Source organism: Strix aluco, chromosome 16, assembly GCF_031877795.1.
Source record: "Strix aluco isolate bStrAlu1 chromosome 16, bStrAlu1.hap1, whole genome shotgun sequence".
Taxonomy (NCBI): domain Eukaryota; kingdom Metazoa; phylum Chordata; class Aves; order Strigiformes; family Strigidae; genus Strix; species Strix aluco.
Genome location: NC_133946.1, coordinates 16,229,895 through 16,250,263, shown reverse-complemented (window position 1 = coordinate 16,250,263; position 20,369 = coordinate 16,229,895). Strand labels below are relative to the sequence as shown.

Genomic DNA, 20,369 nt, shown 5'->3' with positions numbered 1-20,369 from the left:
CCGTGTACGATGCGCTTCCTTTACAAACAGGCCTGGCTTCTGCAGTGTCAGCTTAACCGTACTTTCACTTGTGAGATCTGGAAGACATTTCAGTGTCCCAGACTGGAAAAGCAGTGTAACTAACCATTGTTATGACCAGTGAAAGCTGAAAACTCAAAATTTCAAGGCCCTGCTGCTTGACCTCGCTGTTGACATCCAAGAACTGTTTTCTTGAAGTGAGCTTAATAACCATTAACACTGACTTGCCCGTTCTGCCCTCAGATCATGGTGATAGTGGAGTGTACCTTCTGGTGCCCTAAGAAGCCTTGATGTGGATTGCATTTTGCCACTAGACAGTGCTAGTCAAAAGGGATGCTGCTGCATTTGGTGTTGCACTACCTGCCAGGCAGAAAACATGACACCAGAACGCCACGGTAAGCCCAGGTTCTGGCTGTGCGAGCTGGGTCGGAGCCCGCAGCGATGAGCTGGGTGGTTACGCACTGCCCTGTCTGCTGAAGAGGCTGTGTTGTACGGAGCCTCTCCCAGCTTGGAGCGCTGTAGGGATTCCCGGGGCCGCTCTTGTCGCCTCTCAGCAGCACGCTGCTGTCCTCACCCAGTGGCTTTTGTAGGCTGCCTCAGCAAAGCTGGCTTGAAAACCAAAGTTTCTCAGTCTCAGCGCAGTAATTGGCATGGCTTGAAACTGAACATTTGTCTTAAGGCTTTTCACGTTACCACTGGATCTGAAGAGGTTGGAGACTGTATTAAAAAGCTGGGTGAGGCTTCATGTAGTAAAAATTGTCAGTCCTGTGGATCTTCTGGAAGTTTTAAAAATGGCTTCATACCATCTCCCTGCTGTCTGCGTAAACCATGACTATTCCTAGTCATTATTGCTGTGTGCTCTCTTCCCGGTGCTATTTTGGTCTCGTGGCTGTAAGAGAAAGCAGCACAGTAGCTACAGCTTTTCCTTTGTTACTGAAATTGTTCATGAGCACTTTCAGCTTATTCTAAAATACTTTGTTCTGAGAAGTCTCACCAGCTGCAGCCTGTATTAAAAATCTACCCTGGACTTAATCATTCTTCATTTCCATTCTTAGGCTGTATGCTGTGTCCTAATGTTAGAAAAAGCTAAGAATAGGACCTTTCCCCTCTTCACTGTAATGAGGGATATTGTTTTAAAATATTAATGAGAGAGAAGATGGTTAATTCTTCCTTATGTAACTTACTCTGGGCTTTGAGGAGTAACTTTGGTCATTGTTTCAATGCACGGCTGCTTTTCCAGAGGAGATGCTTTTCTGTGCTTAGCAGCAAGTTGACTTTTTGTGGATGTCAAGTACTTAATGTGGAGACTTCTTCCTACCTGCATTTTTGCATGTACAGGTAAGGAAGATGCTTCCTTTGTTGCATTGTTTCTCCACTCCCCTAACATAATGTCAACAGAGCCTGTTGCTTTGTGTTAAGATGGGAATCAAGTTTACCTTCTGCATATTTAAATACTCTCTTACTGTTTTTTCATTCCTGCCTCAAGACTTTTAGAAAGTTCACTACATAAATATCTGTAGCCTGCACACGTAACATAATTACACAAGTGAGGTTTGAGTTGGTGTGGCTGAAGAAATAGAATTGATTTAGATGGGTGCAAGTGGAGCTGCATTTTGGAGATAACGCCCTATAAAGAAAAACAAGGAGGCAGAAATAAGTTTGTGGTTTATTTGGTGTTGGAGCTGGTACTACAGTTGGACAGTCACTGTCTTGTTGCATACAGAAACCTTAACATTTTTTAAAACATGCTCAGGAGACAAACCTACAACTATGCTGGTATCATACACAAAAATAAGGTTCTCTAAAAAAAAAAAGTATACATAAAAATTCCAAAGCAGTGTTAGGAAAATATGTTTGGACCTACCAACAGTGAAATATTTGAGCTACTCAGCTGGCAGACAAAGTTGGTCAATTGGCTTGACAATCCTTTAACTGCAAGAAAACAGTCTTTGGTTTCACATTGTGTGATATTTAGTTACTTATTGTTCTGAACCAACATTAAACAAGAGGAAAAGGCAAAGGGTTTTCTAGGCAGTGCTGCTTTGAATGCTGGATTTCTGTCACACCACTGTACAAGACTGACTAGGTTATCTAGCTCTGGCTAAGAACATGGGTGTTTGAACAGGGAAAACCCTCCAATAGTTCCCTAACACTATCTTTGAGAAATTCATTTGTTCAGATTTGAGCTTTTTGTGTGTTCTAGTTGAGATACATACATTGAAAGATCTGACCTACTTGGAAAGTGCAATGTTAAGAGAAACCACTAAACCCGTTAAACTGTAAAGAGTGAACTGCTTGGGCAGATTTAAAACTGTAGTTCCTTCTGGATTCCCCAGAGTGTATCTGCACTCTTCCTTAATTTGTCCTCTTCTTCAGGTTTTAGGATCATCTTCACTACATCAGTGATGCCGCTATTGCCCAGTACACAAGGAACACTTAGGAAGACATCATCTTTTATTCCATGCATGCCCTGAAAAGTAGGTAAGGATAGTTAGGCTAGAATTCACGTATGTCTATGTATTTTATAGAATATCAGGAAATTTCAAGTTTAGTTGAAATTAACTAGAAGGTTACCACTATTCTTCAGAATTCCCAAGGGTTTTAGTTCTCAGTAAGATGAAAGTTAGCAAAAAGGGGCTGCTCACCTTAACAATTGTAGAGATCGGGTGCACTCTTCTCAAATTCTTCATAATAGTTTCAGCTAGATCTGCCACAGAAAGGCCAATAGCCCATGATGTGTACCCCTTCAGTTTGATGACCTCATAGGCACTGCAGAGACAAAGTTACTCATTTAAAACACAAGTACCATCTACTGAAATATTTAAAGTTTGTAAGAAGGGCTTTTGGAGGTGCCTCAGTCAATCTGGAGACATCAGAAGCTTGACCGATTTGCTGACAGGACTGAAATGAACTCAGCAGTGAAGGACTCCATTTGCATTTTACACTCCTCCCTGCAGCTATACTGGAAACTTGGCAGTTAAAGCACTTCTCTTATTCACTAACCATGAAAAGTTAACTCTGCCAAATCTACATTTACTCCTTAAAATATTATTTCAAGTCCTATTATGTCTTCATAAATACCACAGTAGCCCAGAACAAATGTCAGGATGCAACCAGATACAGATAATGCAGTTCAGAGGTACTATAGCTCTTCATCATTTGTTCTTGTGTTGAAAAAGATCAGTATTTACCTGTCCACCACCTGCTTATGGACCTCCTTCCAGTGCTCCTTGTCTGCATCCGTTCCCATGTCTGGATGAAGAGCCTTCAGGGAGACGCCAGCAACATTCACTCCACTCCAGACAGGTACTGAGAGTTGCACATAGATTAATTATCTCACAAGAAAACCTAATGCCCTCCACTAATTAACATTTAACACAAGATCTGGTTGGATTAGTCTGCAACACACATGCCACTATGATTTAGATATGACTGAGGCCAATCTAAACTGCAGGCCGAGAACCTAGGAGCATACAAACATCTTTATACGTGATACCACATCTGAATATACTTTTATTAAAGCAAAACACCTAGGCAACATCAACTAACGTTACAGTAACTGTATTTTGGAAAGGTTTCTCGAAATAAGAACTTCTGCCAAGTGAGTCCTGTCAGAAAGCAGACAGTACTGCTCTGGTGCTGCTAGAGAAGGTACAGGTAAAGGAAGGAGAAAGTTGCTCTTTCTCCTGTCCTCTAGACTTGCCTCTGCACTTCAATTCTTATATATAGTTCTTGAAGTAATCAAGAGATGCCAGCTGAGCAACTACCAGTAGGTCTAGTGCAGATCTTTGGGAGTCCCTTGCAGAGAACTTTACCCTCTTGCTGCTTCAGGGTTTTTTTTGGAGAGTTATGGGAACAACTTAGCCGAGAAATTTTTAGCCTCCTCAGGTTACAGTAATGACCTTTTCCAAGCAGAGTAACTCAGGTCAAATATAGATCATCTAGGGTTACTCTACGTAGCATAAGACTTAAAGTGGGACTTGCATTCTTAAAGTGCTTGCAGTGCAGAGGTTTTTGATCAACGTTTTGTTGTAGCTTTGGAGATGTTTCTTGCAAATGAACTATTAGAAAAAGTTCTGTGTAACAGCCACCCAGACTTCACGCTTACCACTGGAATCTCCGTGCTCTCCAACAATCCATCCGTGGCAGCTCAGGGGATGGATGCCCAGTCTTTCTCCCATGAGGTGGCGGAAACGGGCAGAGTCCAGATTGCAGCCACTACCAATAACACGGTGTTTAGGAAAGCCACTGATCTTCCAGGCCACATAAGTCAAGATATCCACTGTAAGTAGAACAGGGAGAATAACAAGTGCCACTCAGGAGCAGTTTGACAATTAGAATCCCACCTTCCATTCATCTGTAAGGATTTTATCTTCATGCTACTTTCATGGAATAGAGCATAAAGTAATGCCCATCGCCAGCCCCTGCAGTGAGCTAACATCATAACTGGTTTAGAACTGAGAGGCTGTTTATGCTACGCATGCAATTATCAGTGCCCCTTACTGTGTCCTATGCTAAAGATCACTTAAAAAGGCCACCGAAGACCCCAGTTGGAGGCAACTTGGTTTATTTCTCAGAGAAGCAGCCTGCCAAGCACGCAGAGGGAAGATGACACTTCTTGCTATGGCGTAAGTATTTTCTAAAAGCCTATGCTTGGTCATATTAGTATACTAATGCCACCTTACTGAAGAAAACTATTCTCTAAGCCAAATCCTCTTAAGGCAACAACACAACACAAACCTGGGTTTGAGACAATAAGCAGCTTGCAGTCAGGACTGTATTTAACAACATTGGGAATGATGAATTTGAAGATATTCACGTTGCGCTGGACCAAGTTAAGGCGGCTCTCTCCTTCTTGCTGACGGGCACCAGCAGTGACAATGACCAGCTTGGAGTGTGCAGTCACACTGTAATCTGCAGACAAAAGGCTGTGTCAAACATGACCCCTTTCTACACATGCTTCAGAACAGGAATTCTCAGTTCCTTCTGGTATCGATACCTAGAATTCCCAAGTTTGAGGGTGTGGAAATTCTCCTGGTAATTGTTACCCTAGACTTTGCTTCTGTACAAAGTTGAAGTTTTCTTTTAAGACTGTGGTTCACTGCCACAAGTGGCAACCTTAAGGGCAGTAGTATTACCTGCTTCTTAGGCACAGATGGGTATGGGGTAGCTGTCGGGACGGCATCCAGTGCAAGCACTGTGTAGAAAGGAAGAAGGCTCTGCCCTCGTAACCTACTACCTCTGGGCACTGGAGCCACACATTAACTAAGGCATGAGATGGCTAACATTTGCCCTAGTCAGGTTGCCACTAAACTTAAAGCTGCCATTTATGGCCAAAAACTAAGCAGTAACACATGTGGGGGCTAACTGGCTGCAAAATAAAATTCTCAAAGGTGCAGGAGTACTGAGGAAATTCACCTGCCTCTACTGAGCGATGAACTCTGGAACAGAGGATTCCTAGCTGGACCGGCCTTAAGGTATGTGAAACTGGACGTCAGCTGAGCAGAAATGAAGTGAGCTTTCCTCCTAACAATTAGGATAACAGGCTAAGTGCTAGACTTGGATGACCAGTTTGAGATCTGAAGTGGCTAACTCCATTTAGAAATAATGAGCACATTAGAGCCAACCACTTGCCTTTGCCAGAGACAATCTTTGGTGTTCTAAGGAAGAGGCTGCCATGCTGAAGATCCAGCATCTCTCCTCTGAGCTTGTCCTCCACAACATCAACAAGGGCAAGTTCATCAGCTAAGTCCTACAAGAGACCGAGATTAAATAGTAAATTTATTGCCTCTTTGAGCAAAGTACTCAATTTGTAAACTGTGAAGTAACAATTCTCTTAAAAGCAGTCACCTATTTAAGCAATTTTATTCATTTGTATCACTTGTTCACAAGCAGAGTAGTTAGTCTTGTGGGACTTTTAGTTAGTTTTGTACTTTTTATATGCACATTCCTTGTGGAATAGTTGTACAGTTTAGCATGACAAAGATGAAGAATCATTTAATAGCTGTTCATAAACAACCTGTTTTACAGTTACAAAAAGCAAGCCTGACATTAAACACAGCATTTTCAACATAATAATGCAATGCAGAAGACAAGTCAAAGTGTCCAGGACCACTTTTTCCAGTCCACACTGCAAGGAAGTATTCCATCACACCCTGCCGCAGACAAAATAACGCCTCAGTTCCTAGAAGGGATTCTGGAAGTTGTTCAAAGGTAAATGCAGCTCTTAAGTCAAAATGAATCACAGAGCATGTTCCGTCTGATACTGGGATAAACCTGGTTTTCAAGAACTGCAGTTACTTGTTCTCTGTCAATAGCTTAAAACATTGCTGCTTCATTGAAGGCCCAAAGAATGGACAACCAAAAGTTCATCTTGTGTGCTAGCTCAGTTAGTCTTATAAGGGAGATTACTTTCTACCCCTCTTTTAGGCCTCAGGTGGTCACAGTGGTGCTGCTTCATCCCAAGCTTGACACTTACCTTCATCAGGATGCTGATAGCACAGGCCATTCCAACTGCACCCACACCAACCACACTGATCTTATTGTGGGCATGACTCTGCTCCTGTTTGTGGACATTGTGGATGAGCTGATCCTTGAGAGACATGGTGGTATGCTGCTGCAAGGAAAGCATCAGATTATTTCTCCAGGCTTTAGAGCTTTTACTGACACTGGAATATTTGTATCAAGTAAAATGGACTTTATTCTGGGATGCCAAGAAAATAGATACAAATCACATGCCTAAAACATCCAGCAGTACTGCCTGTATGCAGCAAAATGATTAAAAAACTGAATTATTGATGACAATGTACTGTTTAAGATCGCTGTAGCTTTCCCTCAAATACAGCCTGCGAACCATCGATTATATAGCTGGGTGGCACTCCAGCAGCATTAGTAGAATGTTCTAAATGATCATCCATATTACGTTTAGGTAAAGGAAGCCATTTTAGTACTTCTAAGCACAGCATGGTCTGGCAATCTTCATTCTACTGTCTTGAAAAACTGGTACTCTGAAGCAAGCCCTTCTTAAGCACAGCGTGATGCTCAAAGTCAACTTTACGGGTTTGTTTTAAAGTGAAACTGCATAGTTTTAAATTAAGATGTCTAGAGTCTGGTGTTACCGTCTCTCCCATCCTCAATTTCTTTAGCTACCAGCTGCTGGCAGCCTGGTTATTATCTGGGTTCTAATCTGACAGCCACAGGGGCACCGCAATGCCATGATGATGAGGGAGCATTGCTCTCCCCCCCCAGGCTCCCCGCAGAAACCCACACCATGCTCTCCCAGGCGGAGCAGCACTGCTTCTGCCTCCCTGAAGAGCACGAGGCAGGGGCAGCACAATGTGACTCTAAAGTTCGTGTTGAACAGGCGGCAACTGGTTCAGAGCAGGAAAGGCCAGGCAGTGCTGGCAGGGCAGGTAAGGGCTGGGGGCGGGAAGGGAAGCCAGCAGCGCCCATATTTAGGAGAAGTTAACCAAGATGCGTCAGTCTTCATTTGCGTAAGTCTCCTGAAGCGTGGCCCGGTACAGTGCAGGCTCGCCATGTGCCAAGATCTTCCTTTGCACTATAAGAACTTTAATGTGCTGGGCTGGCAAGGCGCACCCACTCCGGTATTTCTCACGCTTAATACTCAAAATCTTTGTCTTTAGAGTGCTCTGCCCCTGAAAGCAGCAGCCGAGGCTGTGTATTAACGCTCACTTCCCCCCCCCCTCCAGCCCTTCGCAGGGCCGCTCCCAGCGCTCTTCCCCTCCCCGGGGCAGCAGCCTTCCCTGAGGGGAAGGCGAGGGTGGGAAACGGCGGGAAATGGCGGGTCAGCGCAGCGCTCGGCGGTCCCAAGGAGGGCGGCGTGTGTGGGGAAATCACGCCGGTTACACAAGGCCGCCGAGCGGCCGGGCTGAGGGCCAAGGCTGGGCCCGGGAGATCCTCAGCTGGGGCGGGGGGGGGAGGGGGGGGAACGGACTCGGCCGAGCAGGCGGCGCCGAGCGGACTCGTCCGCTCGGCGCCGCCTGCTCGTCCGAGTCCCCCCGGGGGCTGGTGGCCAGCGGCGCCCACATCCCCCCCCCCCGCTTTCCCCCGCGAAGGCGATGGCACCTACCCGTCCTCCTCACCCAAGCGCGGCGACTGTATCGGCGGGGCGGGGAGGCGGCCGCCGCCTTAAGTAGGGGCCGGGCGGCTGACGTGAGGCGGGCGGGCCGCGGCTGTGGAGACGTGCCCGCCGACACGTCGGGGTGGAGAGGAGGGGGAAGTTGTACCGGGCCGGCCCGGGAGCAGGGAAGGGCGAAGGGGGTGAGGCGCGGTGGACCGGAACGGGTCGGCACCGTGAGGGAAGCGGAGGCGGGCCCCGCCGCCAGCAGCCGGCCCGCTGCGGCTCCTCCTCACCGGCACAAGCTCTTCGCGCCTATGGCCGCTGTTCGGGATGGAGCTGGTGGCTGGAAACCTGCTTCTAATTTCCATCTCAGTCTATAGATGTTTGGGGGTTTTGTTACAGACATCCTTCCCTGGCTTTTCCTTCCCCATTTCCTGTATTTACATACCCAATTCCCCCTCGCTTTGTTAAGTTACATAAGCTAAACCTTTCCAGTCTTGCATGATGCAAGCTCTGCTCTGGCCTTTGGGAGGTCCGTTCTGTGAGACTCCCAGTTTGAATGCTTTTTCTCTTGAGAGAGGCTGCTGCGTGGAGTGTTTTAGTCTTCTCAGTGATGCCTCAACCACCAACACTAATGTTTCCCTGTCATTACTGGAAATACCATGACTGGACTCATCTTTTTCACAGTCACACCACACTGTCAGCTCCCTATCACCCTGTGGTTGGTTAGTAAAGTCAAATCCTCCTCCTCATCACTTATTTCTTGCTAGGATACCAACAAAAAGCAAAAAATATTATTTCCTGGATTCCCAAAGTTTCAATTTTATATTATGCCACAGGGTTGTCCCACAAAACTGGCCTTTAGTAAACTCATGCTACCTTTTATCCCTTTATTCATTGAATTTCATGTTTGTAGTAAACTTTTATTCACAAGTTTTCCTGAAGAACTGCACAGACATCAAAAGCACAGGCCCAAACTGCTTCCACCATGGCTCACTTCTTAAATACTTGCTGTTCTTTGGTCCTGTGCTAATGCCTCCAAGTCAGTAAATTTACTTAAAATCTTTGCACCTGGATTTGTGGTTTACTGTGCCTTGGGATTCTGGGATTGAGAATGTCTGGCTCCTCCAGTTGGAGCACAGTAGACTCTGAGTTTTGCATGCCAGCTGGCAGTGTTCATTTATTCTCTTGTAGCCATTTCTCCCTTCTGCCCCTCCTCTTAGGCATCCTGTCTTTTCCCCATGGATTAACATACTCATCCTTAATGAAAATCGGGGAAGCATTCACTTAATCTTGTGTGAGTAGCTGGATTACCTTTATTTTCCCATTCTTGTTTTACAGTGATCTTCTCTTCTCTTCTCTTCTCTTCTCTTCTCTTCTCTTCTCTTCTCTTCTCTTCTCTTCTCTTCTCTTCTCTTCTCTTCTCTTCTCTTCTCTTCTCTTCTCTTCTCTTCTCTTCTCTTCTCTTCTCTTCTCTTCTCTTCTCTTCTCTTTCTCTTCTCACTGTGGTACCTTTGTGTTGTTTATCTTAGTTTATTTGCGAATCTAACTCTAGCTGATTTTTGGCAATATCTATTCACGGCTTCCAGGATGTACTTCCTTTTTGAGATGCTTATGTTGCTATGGCAGAAGGCCTTACTAATTAATGCTTTACAACTGAAGGAATTTTCTGCTGCTGTTCAAGGCACTCTAACACCTTGTTACAGACCATCCCAGTGACAATTCCCTTCTGCTGTGGTAATTTAACAGGAATGATAGTCCAAAGCCTCAGCATTTCTTTGACAGTCCATTGGAAAAACAAAAGAAACAAAAAACACAGATGAGAAAACACCTAAACAATGCTTCAAACACAGAATAAGGAAATTTGCATGAAACAAGTCAGAAAAATACAAAATTTTGGTTCTTATTATGCAGACTAGTACTTCTGCCAGAGGAGATTAAATAGAATGACCTATCGGTTGCAAAACTACATGTGCTTTGTTCCTTGCTGCTGCTTGAGGAATGAGTGATGCTTGAGAGATGTGTCATGTCAGAGGAGACCGGGAGCTAAGGAAGGGAAAGTGCGGGTAGATGCTGAGTAGGCCTAATGCCGCATGAATGCATAATAAAAGGAAACCGTATAATGTAGTTCTGTCGTTCTGCATTATGCTGGGTTCACTGAGCATCTTGTTCTACCAGAGGTCTCAAGGATGGATTAGGAAGTTTAGTTCTGCATCCCAGGAATCTGTATTTACAATGGCTTTGTATGAATGGGACTAAACATCTCATCCAGAGTTTGGGTTCCAGACATCTGGCAGGACAGAAAATGAACATTTGACAGGAATGAAGACGAAGAAGAAATATTTTCTCCCTATAAAAATTTTTACTTTTGAAGAGTTTAAATGTAAGATAAGAGGCTTTGAAGACAAGACTGGCTGTATAGATTAATGAGCATTTTAAAAATATGTAACTAATAGAGCAAGTGGTATTTTTCTACCGTCACAGTGAGACCAAGATTCCTAAGAGAAGAATGTTGATATTTTCAGATTGTTCTTATCCTGTGGCTCAGACAAAATAAAATTGGACATGATTTTCAGGGTATAAGTTCCAATAAAGTCTTTGCTTCCTTATGTTTTTGTCACTCATTACTGAGAACAGAACCAAGACCAAATCTCTGTTATTTATAACATAAGGCATCAGGTTGTTCTTAGCTGTCTGGTGCCTATTTAGATACCAGAGGTCCTATCTTTAGTAGAGTAGGCTAAAACAAGCTAACTAGAATGTTTCTAAACCATCCTGGTCCCAACATGTCCTTGATGATGATAAGCAGATCAGAAGCCTTGTTTTGTTAAAAAATAGTGTCAGCTTTTAATAAGCCACTGTTAATTCACCTGGGTTACAAAACTGAGAAGAAGGCTGCGACTGCCAAATTTTTGCTTTTATGTGTCCTTTGTGATCTTAGCAGCAGCAGTAGATGCTCAGGAGGAAAGCAGTCATCTGGCATGACTGGCGTTGATTTTCTGCCTCAGAGAGCTTCAATCAGGGAAGGCTCAGAACAACACAAACAGAATGAGGTGAGCAAATTAAGGGCGTTTTTCTTGCGTTTGGAAGATGGAGGCCAGCTCTGTTTGGATTTCCTTTAAGTGATTGGCTTTGATTGTAGGGATGGGCCCAACTTTCCTCACTTGCATACATCAGGAGTTTTAGTCTTCCTGTTCTTTTTCTGCTGCTGCCTTTCATTGCAGTAGCGGGAGGTGGTGTTGATAGAGTGATGGGAATGTTTGAAATGTGGCAGGGTCTCTCCAGGGAAGCTTGACCCTTCCTCAGCCTGCTTGCCCTTTTTTCCATATTAGCTTTCACAGATTAAACATGAAAAACAAAGCAATAGGAATTGCTGAATGTGGAAATATTTATACTTTCATTCTAGGAGTTGCAAGCGGAGCCTTTCCACTGGCCTCAGGTGGCATTTGATCAGCCTTTGGTTGATAACAAACAATGCCACATTCTTATTACACAATGTGTTTGTCTTTAAACTATGATATACTGATTAAATTTTTATCACAAAAATAAAGCCCAGAGACAGTTATACAAGGTGAGTTCAATGTGTGCATCTGGCTATTTTCAATAAAACACAAAGTGTTAGTAAATTTCTCTCCATTTTGTTAATATGCAAGAGGTTTTACATGGTGATATTTAATTTCTACAGTTGCCATTTGCTCAGGTCCTGGCTCATGACAGACTAAGTCAAATCTGATGTTGCTGCTGGCGTGAATAATGATACCAAACCATGACCTGCACATATTTGCTGTATGAGCTACAGCTCAGCTAGGAGGTTAGCAGTAACCCAAAGCCACCGCTGATGCTGTCTGGCCCTGGAAAGGTCAGTGGAATCTCTCCACTCTACCTGAGATTTGATGTCTAATTTGCCCCTAAAATCAGAAGTGTTATTCCCAGCATGATCAGTCCTGCTTTTGCTCTGCAAAGCTCAAGGGCTTTGCTTTCATATGACGTCAGTGTGTGAGGGAGAGACCTGGCAATAGACATAGCTACATCATGTTCCTGTCTTGTCTTACCCTTGGATTTATTCTGAGACCTGAAAAACTTCTTCCAGCTTTAATGGCTTCATTTCTCCTTTGTAAAGTGGGAAGGGTCTTTATCTACCAACCTGATGGGGGTACTGGAGGGATTAGTTAACTATGAAACACTTCAGCTTCATAAAGCAAAATGAAAATGATGGAGGTTCTTTACCTAAATCAGAGAGGCCTGGACCCCAAACTGGAGTAGCCTGGCACCAAAAGTTTGGCATACTCTGCTAAATTGTCAACATCAGAAAAACCCCTCTAGAGCCAGAATTCTTGCAATTTCAAAATACTTATCAGGGTAAGATACAGGAAGTTGGTTCATACTCCATAAAAATCCATATTTTGTGTTCTTCAAATTTGGACAGTATAGCCACGTCAAATCATTTGAACTGATCTAAGAAAACTAAAAGCTGAAGGATGAGTTTCACCTCAGCTTGCACTAAGGGGTATCTCTGCACATAACTGATTAGCCATGGTCCGTACACCTCCGGGTCCCTCTCCTGGGCTGCTTCCATGCGTGCATGTTACAGTAAGGATGCCGGTATTGCAAAGCTCCGGTGCTTTTGCTGCTTCACACCCTCTTTTTCTTTGCACTGTCATTGTGGGGGAGAGGGAGGGGCTAGCTGGTGCAATTCTCATTTCCTGGTATTTATACACATGTGTTTCTACAATCTATTTTTAAATGTGCACCAGGGTAATATAGGTGGAGACCTGTGTAAAAATTGTCAGTTGTGAAGATCCTGGACTTCCACAATGCCCTTTTGTCAGATCCATGGTTTTGATTGCAAAGTGTTTTCTAGCTGTCATGTTTCAATACGCAGAACTTCCAAGTTACACCAATTTTTCTTTTCCCATTAAAAGGTTGGTCATCTTTGCAAGTACAACAGCAATGGATTATCCATTCAGTATAAAGCTAGATAAAACTATTTCTTGCAATGATTTTCTCAATACAAGCGAAAGAAAACTGTTATTTCTTGCAATAGCTTCCTAAATCATCACGCTAGGTAGCTGGACTAAGCAGAATGTGTGATTTTGTCTTGCTGCTCTAAGGAAATTAATTTACTCATGGAAGCATGAGTCACTCTGCAGGATACGCCAAGCCAAACCCACTCCCTTGATGCAACTCTGAATACTTACTCATTTACTTAGGAACTGCAGGAAATGGGATGCACAGATAAACCACATGGTCAGAGAGAGATGGAAAGGCACTCCCCTGGACAGGGGCTGCTACTCGGTCTTCGCCTAACAAAGTCGCAGAGATCTCAGTTCAGTACCTGCCTCCTGTTGACTGTCAAGAGGAGTGTAATCATTAATGCATCCTTACTGCTGCCTTCTAAACTGGCAGCAGCAGAACTATTAATGTTATCTAACTTGTTCTTGAGTGCCTGGCAGGTTGCAGTAAGTGGAGACTTTCTATAAATTACAGTAAGGAGCTGGAGAGATATGAGAGGAGGCCTGCGGACTGCTGCCACTGCTGCTTGCCAATTCAAGAGGGCAGGCAGGTTCAGCAGCAAAAGGTCAGAGGCAAGTCCCTGCGCCCCATCTGGAGCAGAGACCCCCTTGCCCTTATTTTAATATTCATATTAATTCTGCAACTCTCAGTTTTGATTTCCCCAGGATCCCTTCAGGCCATCTGGGACACACTACATTTAATGACACAATAATATCTCCCCTATGGAGGCAGATACTTTTCTAACATTTCAGACCTTACCTATCTGGTTGACCCTCTGTGTATTCAAAATGATGGCAGGTTATGTATTCTTTCCCATCCAAAAATCACTGTGGCCAAACTTTCATTTCTGTAAATCAAAATTCCAAGTTACATTGCTGGAAACTAACTCAGCATCTCGTGGTTGAGAAGTTACTGGGCCACACAATCACTAGAAAGCTGGGAGTACAACTCAACATTAGAGACACACAGACTTGGTGGAGGAACTTCCTGCCCTGCCTGCTCTACAGAAACAGTGCACAAGAAAGATGTGAATTCATTCCTTTATCTCTTTCATCCATTTAGGAGACGGGAGCATCACAGCTGGGACTCTGCAAAAGGAAGCTCTGACTTTAGCAGCATAAAGTTACAGGGTCAAGGAGGTCCTAGACATTGAAAATAGTTTGATCCGTGTCATCAGGAAGGACATGCTTCAGCATGCAGGATACCTCTCTTCAGAGCTTTCAGTGAAGACATCAGTCCTATAAAGCGTAACTTTTACAGCTCCTGACATCTTCTGGAGCCTGTAACGTATGGGTTAGTTTCTGTAGCTCTTTGTGGGTCCTGCTGGATAAAACCCAGTTCTGTGCCTGGAGTGGAGTGGGCAGGCCAGAGATAATCATATTCTGGTTTTGCAGTGTCATCTGGATGTGACAACAGCCTCACAGTCTATCCCACATGTTGGTGTTCTCCGATAATGCCCAGTGAATATGGAAAATGTGTGAGCCTGCAGATGACTGTAATAAGTGATTATCCATTCCTTGGAGAAGGATGATGAAGTTTAACTTGCAGTTCAACAAATTTAGCAATGTAATGGCAGCAGGCAACCAGCTGCTTTCATTTCAGTCCCCACACCTGGGCCACACCTGAGGCTCTAAAAGAGCTGCAGCTGGGCTGGCTCAGCCCTATGGTAGCAGTCCGGAGGGGTGACTTCGGCTTGTGTTTCAGAGTTGAACTCTTCTGCTGTTCTCAGGTGGGAAAAATAACTTGAATATTTCTGCACAATGTACTCTTCTAGATCTTTATTTCTGTGGTGGTGGTTGTTGGCAGCTCTGTGGGGGATACACAAGTATGAAAGGCAGGTACTGTCCTGAGAGGGTACCAGGCAGAGTGTTTAAATACCATTTATAGCATATGTACTGCCAGCAGGATGTACTGCTGGAGTGGATGTGGAGCTATCCCCCAGGGGAAAGCTGTTGCCTTCTCTCTTCAGATGTTCTGCTCCTTGGGCATTTACATTTTGTTCTGTTTGATTTTATTTTATAAGCAGAAGGCAGCCACAGGAAAGACACACACCATTTCCTTAACGACCAAGTTCTTTTAGTTTGTACTGTTAGGTATTTGTGTCATCATCTGTATGTGCTGTAGCTGTATGTTAGGTGGCTGCTGTGGGCATTCAGTGGCCTGTACGTTCCCCAGACTTGTGGGTTGGTGCTGGAGACCTCATCCTACTCACAGCAAAGCTAGATGTGAGCCCTGTAGTCACATGGAGCTTCAAAGTGTGGCTTGGCAGGAGGACAGCGGTGATTTCTAATCCCTTTCAAGAAATAATTGTTTTTGTGGTCTTTACTTTCTCCTGTCCTTTTCTAAGTGCCCATATTTCACCCATGAAATGCAATACACTGCACCATGACTCAGTACCAAAGGTCTAAAGAGTGGCAGTGATTCCAAAGGAAAATAAAAGTGGATAGAGAGAGCTGCAACCTGCATTGCTAACATGCAATAGTCTTTTGACTCAGCTTCATTGTGCAGCCATGGTGAAATCATTAACACACTTCAAGCAGGTACCAAGCTGAACATCTCTGTTGGAGCACAGCTTCACAGTGCAGGTATTGTACAGACACACAGCAGCTCTCCTCAGCAAGGAGCTCATCAACTGAAGAGACAGAACGAAACAGGGAAGTGAAAGTGGAAGCAGAGTAAGGCAGAATGATTGCCAAAAATGGTGCTTGTCTTAGTATACTGTGTTTTTCAAGAACATTACACAAATACTGACCCTTATCTCTATCAATTAATTCAGTTTTCTTATTTACACTCCAATTTTAAATAGAAAATGAAAGGTGCTGCTTGCCTAGGGTCTGTGAATGAATCATTTTCACAGTGCTAAGCGTGGAGTTTCTGTCTCGTGGACCCTCTGTTCCTGTATTTGGATGAAATTGCACAAGTGTTTAGCAAACATTTGCAGGGCATGGCCTTGTTGTTTCGCAAACTATGGTGAGTCTTGTTTAAGGATGTGGATGTTACCAAAGGGAACAAGCACTGACTTTTAGCTCCTATGGGGAGAATCCTGATACTCACAGAAGCTGTTGATTCTCTAGCTTGGGCCTTATGATAAGAGGAAGAGCAGGCCTGTGTCCTGGGTGGTAAATGCAAGGTATGCCATTTCACACTGGCTGTCTCCAACCTTGTGTTGTTTTTCTTATAACTTTATCCAGATTCAGTTGTATCGCTAGACCATGTGCAGTTCTGGCCTTAAAAGGCAATATCTCAGTGCAGGTACCCTTTTAAAAGATGCCAATATGCTGAAAATGCGAGGTGTTGGGAGATAGTGTCATGGATTCTCTGTGTGTGTGTATGCACGTGTGCACTAGAGCTGGATTTCTGCAGGCTGGGTCTCCCCAACACTTCACCCCCAATATATTCTCAATATCCTTTTTGCTAGTTGTACATAATTTCTGCTTTATACAGTCTATAGTCTGTGTAGGATTCACTGTGTGTTTGTGAAAGATCTTTGCTATTTAATGCTGTGATGTCAGAAGGGAAAAGATACCAGCATGCTTTATCTTTTGCGGACTGTGTGAGGGCAAACGATTTTTGGAGTGGCAACAGGGATGTGCAGTCCCTTGGTCTGCATTAACTCCTTGCTGCATGACAAGCCTTTAGAGTGGCTGCTGGGGCCGCAGGGCTTCCCCATCGCTTCACTCCTGGCCTCTGGCCTGGAGTGTTTGTGGACAGGGCAGTGCCACTTTGGTGGAAGAATGTCAGTATTAGGATTTGTGAGACACAGGACAGACTGGAGCCCAGGTCTCTGACTGCCAGGATGCGACATGGTGCATTTATGTGTTCAGACAGGAGCTAGGTCTGCTGCTTGCTTTATGGAGTTATCATTCTGTGTGTGTGTTTGGCTACTAACCCAGCGTTCCTTCATTTTTAATCTCACCAACTGTTTGTGCCCCCAGAGTGACACAGTAAAGAAATCTGCTTCACTTTGAAACTTCTGGAGCTAAGTAGTATTTCTGTCTCTAGGTTTGGTCTTGAGAAGTGAAGGCATTTGAAGGTACTCAAAAAATTTTGAAAAGTTCTGGATTATGGATATGTCCTTATTATTTTTCCTCTTTGTATATGTTTAGTCATAATGTTGAACATACATTCCTTGGGTAATAATCTAAGTCTTGCATCCCCTTTTAAAATATGCTCCCTTGCAATGACAACATCTGGAGATTTGGACAGGGTGTTAGTTTATGGAGAGAATTAAAATAATAGTAATAAAAAAATAATCCCTGTAACATTTCATATCTCTTAGGCAAAGGTTACCAAGGGCCAGTTAGTTCAGTGCATGACCTCTGTAAGAGTTCTTAGGCGTATAAGAGCAGCCAAAAATAGCTCCTTGGAAGGTCAGGGAAGGCATCTTTCTGCATGTGGATAGCTTTGCATTTCTGACCTGAAACATCTATATGTCTTGTGGTAAGCAAGCAAGAATAGATGGAAAGAAAAGAGAATACCAAAATGGACTTGGAGGGCAGCCAGAGCCTGTGTAACATGTTCCTTATTCATATGAGCCTGTACAAACTGCTGCCAGCCTTGGAGATTTTTCCATACATGAAATGGAGAAAGCCTGCATTAACTGCTAAACCATGCTTCAGAGTCAGCCTAGTCAAACAAAGGCTGGATTCAAAGTGTCAATAGGTGGAAAAGAGCAAGAGGGACCCTTATGTTTTAAAATGGAGACACAGGCTCACATCCAAGTGATTTAAGCTTCTGACTAGCCCTGGAGTCTGAAAGAAATTTCAGCTTGTCAGACCGAATGTTCTTTTTCTTTTGATATCTGCATGCCGAGACAGAGTTTACGAGAAGCTTTTATAGCAAATGCCAAATTCAGAGTCACCGCAGAACACTTTAATTATTGAATAGGCAAGAGCTAATGTGAGAGGGAAAGGCTCTGTGTTCCTCTGCATATTAATCTCCCCCCCGCCCCTTCCTGCCCAAATCCCCTTGGTTAATCAGGTTATGTTTGCCCTATTTCTCTCAGGGAGCAAGCAGGATGTGGTGTTGCTAGAAATGGAGGAAGGGAAGGAGGAGAAGGGCATGATGAAAGCAAGAGTGGGTTGAGGATGCTCCAGAAATGAAAGCTGCGCTTTGGCAGGGTTCCTGAGATCACAGCAGGATGCCTTCGGGCTGTGGGATGTCTCTGTGACCTGCCACCCTTGCTGACATACATCATCTCACACCCCAGGCCGTGTGCCAGCGGACAGCGAAGGCAGCTTGCCTGTCTGGAGGCACCGGTGGTCTCTGTGGCCAACAGCTCCCTCCCCAAACACCCACTCAACAGACTGTTTCAGCGAAGAGCCCCTGGGAGGGAGTAACTGATGTCCCTGGGGGAACACACGCTGCCTGACATTTGCTGAAGCACAGTGGTTAATTCTGGGGGGGCGGCGCATGTGCATACACACATACACAGACATCCAGAGCTGTATGTGCTGCATGCTTTTGTGCAGTCATACGGCCTTTAATTCCTGCTGCACTCGTCCTCTTGGGTATGTGGCTGCAAGCCACAGAAAAATAGCACAGATGTGCCCATCAGAATGAAATGCAGCTGTGAGAAGCAGGGAGACAGCACACACAGAGGCAGCACCGCTGACCTGTGTGCTGGTGAATCTAAATTTCCTTTAAGTCTGGTAATCCTGGAATTTAGCTGCAAGTGTGCTCAGATTTGGGGGGTACTTCATATAGGTGCATGCCTTGGAAATGCGCTTATCTCCAATCATAATGGGCAATACCAGGCTGGGAGACTGAGGTCCAAAGCTCTTTTGTGACCAGTGTCTAAACCCAAAGCTTGCAGCTGAAACCATTCCTGAAATGTGAAAAATTGCTTGTTCTGAGGTCTGGGTCTGAGCAGGCTTAGGAGAATAAGGGTAAGCCTTGATGGGAGAATTAAGTGCAGTGATTTAGGTGATTTTGGGAGCGTGGCAAATAATTCAGAAGGATGTAGATCTGCAGGTCTGCACCTGCATTCTGTGTTTTGGGGTTGAATTTATCCAAAAGCTCAAACCTTCCTAGACCAAATCATGAAGCTTCAGGGAGTTTATACGTAACCCTGCTTCTCTAACGTTCTGATCCGGGCTCAGGATCAATTGAATGTCAGCCTGTGCTTGTGTTTCAGTTTTGCCAGGAAGTGCCAAGCCACACAAGCATTGCCTAATTCAGCCTTGTGTGCCAGCTTCTTTGCTCGGATCATGGTGCATTGTTTTGAGACATGTATTAGAAGAGATTTTTAGCACCCTTCTTTTTTAACAGCATGGATCAGAAACATTTTTGTAGCTCAAAGCCGGGTGAATTCTAAGACATTCTTCCAAAAGCATAAGCGTTGGTAAATGCAGACCTGAGCTAGTAAATCCTGGAGCCGTGACATGATTTTACATGTTCTCCAGCACAGAGCAGAGATAACTGACTGGCCACAGACTCCTGTTCCCGCAAGAATGCAGACAGGCAGGAAATAAACCACCAGAAACCATTCCTTGGTAGGTGAGAGCTCTGGAAAAAGCAAGGTGTAGCAAGCCCTGGGCTGCAGCAGGGCCAGGCCTCGCAGGTGCCGACAAGCCACGTGGGGATCCTGGATGCCTTGTTCCTGCTGCGCAGTGCTTGCTGGCAAGTGCGTGTTGTGGTGCATGTTCAGAACTTGCCGATGCCCCAGCATGGTGTGTGCTGCCATGGCCTGGTTGCTTGTCACTGTAAGATGGTGGCCAGCGTGGTCCGTCACGGGGGCTTTGCCGTGCTTGGGCCTCCTCTGTGCACTCCCACTTTGCAGCAGTGAAGAGCAGGAAGGCTGAGCTGCTCCACAGAGCTGCTGTTTGGTTTAACTGCAGTCAGCGGGAGGGGATGGTCACAGCATCCCCCTGCCCTGCAAGAGCGACAGGTGATGGGGTGTGTGCGTGCGGGAGTGAGGGGGGAGAGCTGAGCTGCGTGATGAGCTGAGCGCTTCGCTTCCAACCTGTGCTAGGTAGGAGTCTGCCTTGCCAGCCTGGGCGTGGGAGTGCTGCCAGAGCAGATGGCTAGCAGCCCTCTTGCTGCAGGGTTAGCCAGCTCATGGGGAGCTGCCAGTTTTGTGCAGGGCATCCTGCCTTTTGGAGGAGGAGGGTGGTGTGTGATGTGGCAGCCTGGAGGGGCTCACCCAAACATGGAGGAGTCTATGTCTGAGCAACAGCATGAGATCTGTCTCATAAATTGTTTGCAGGTTAACAGGAGGCTTTCCTACACCTCTCTGATACTGCCAGGTAAAAAGCTG

At 44.9% G+C, this 20,369-nt stretch overlaps 1 protein-coding gene and 1 long non-coding RNA gene across 3 annotated transcripts; one reads left to right on the top strand and one right to left on the bottom strand.

The window, feature by feature from the left end:
- Positions 1 to 1,672: 1,672 nt before the first annotated feature.
- LOC141930659 (L-lactate dehydrogenase A chain) lies at positions 1,673 to 8,321 on the bottom strand. 2 transcript variants are annotated; one of them, XM_074841853.1, is made up of 8 exons: positions 8,108 to 8,321; positions 6,497 to 6,634; positions 5,653 to 5,770; positions 4,759 to 4,932; positions 4,127 to 4,300; positions 3,210 to 3,327; positions 2,664 to 2,787; positions 1,673 to 2,488 (listed from the first exon to the last, which is right to left on the bottom strand). In XM_074841853.1, the coding sequence occupies exons 2-8, from the start codon at positions 6,620 to 6,622 to the stop codon at positions 2,324 to 2,326; spliced, it is 999 nt and encodes a 332-aa protein (XP_074697954.1). In that variant the 5' UTR covers positions 6,623 to 6,634; positions 8,108 to 8,321; the 3' UTR covers positions 1,673 to 2,323. The 2 variants fall into 2 exon arrangements, with proteins under 2 accessions (XP_074697954.1, XP_074697955.1); XM_074841854.1 differs by having other exon boundaries at positions 6,497 to 6,631; positions 8,108 to 8,240.
- Positions 4,563 to 6,560, top strand: LOC141930660 (uncharacterized). Its single transcript, XR_012625380.1, has 4 exons — positions 4,563 to 4,646; positions 5,412 to 5,495; positions 6,049 to 6,231; positions 6,448 to 6,560. It is a non-coding gene; the product is annotated as an uncharacterized LOC141930660 (long non-coding RNA).
- Positions 8,322 to 20,369: the final 12,048 nt, after the last annotated feature.

Coding starts and splice junctions, on each gene's coding strand:
- LOC141930659 (XM_074841853.1), bottom strand. CDS start 6,622: ATGTCTCTCAAGGATCAGCTCATCCACAATGTCCACAAACAGGAGCAG. Junction 5,771..6,496: donor CTATCAGCATCCTGATGAAG/GTAAGTGTCAAG, acceptor GGTCTCTTGTAG/GACTTAGCTGATGAACTTGC. Junction 2,788..3,209: donor CATAAGCAGGTGGTGGACAG/GTAAATACTGAT, acceptor TTGTCTCTGCAG/TGCCTATGAGGTCATCAAAC.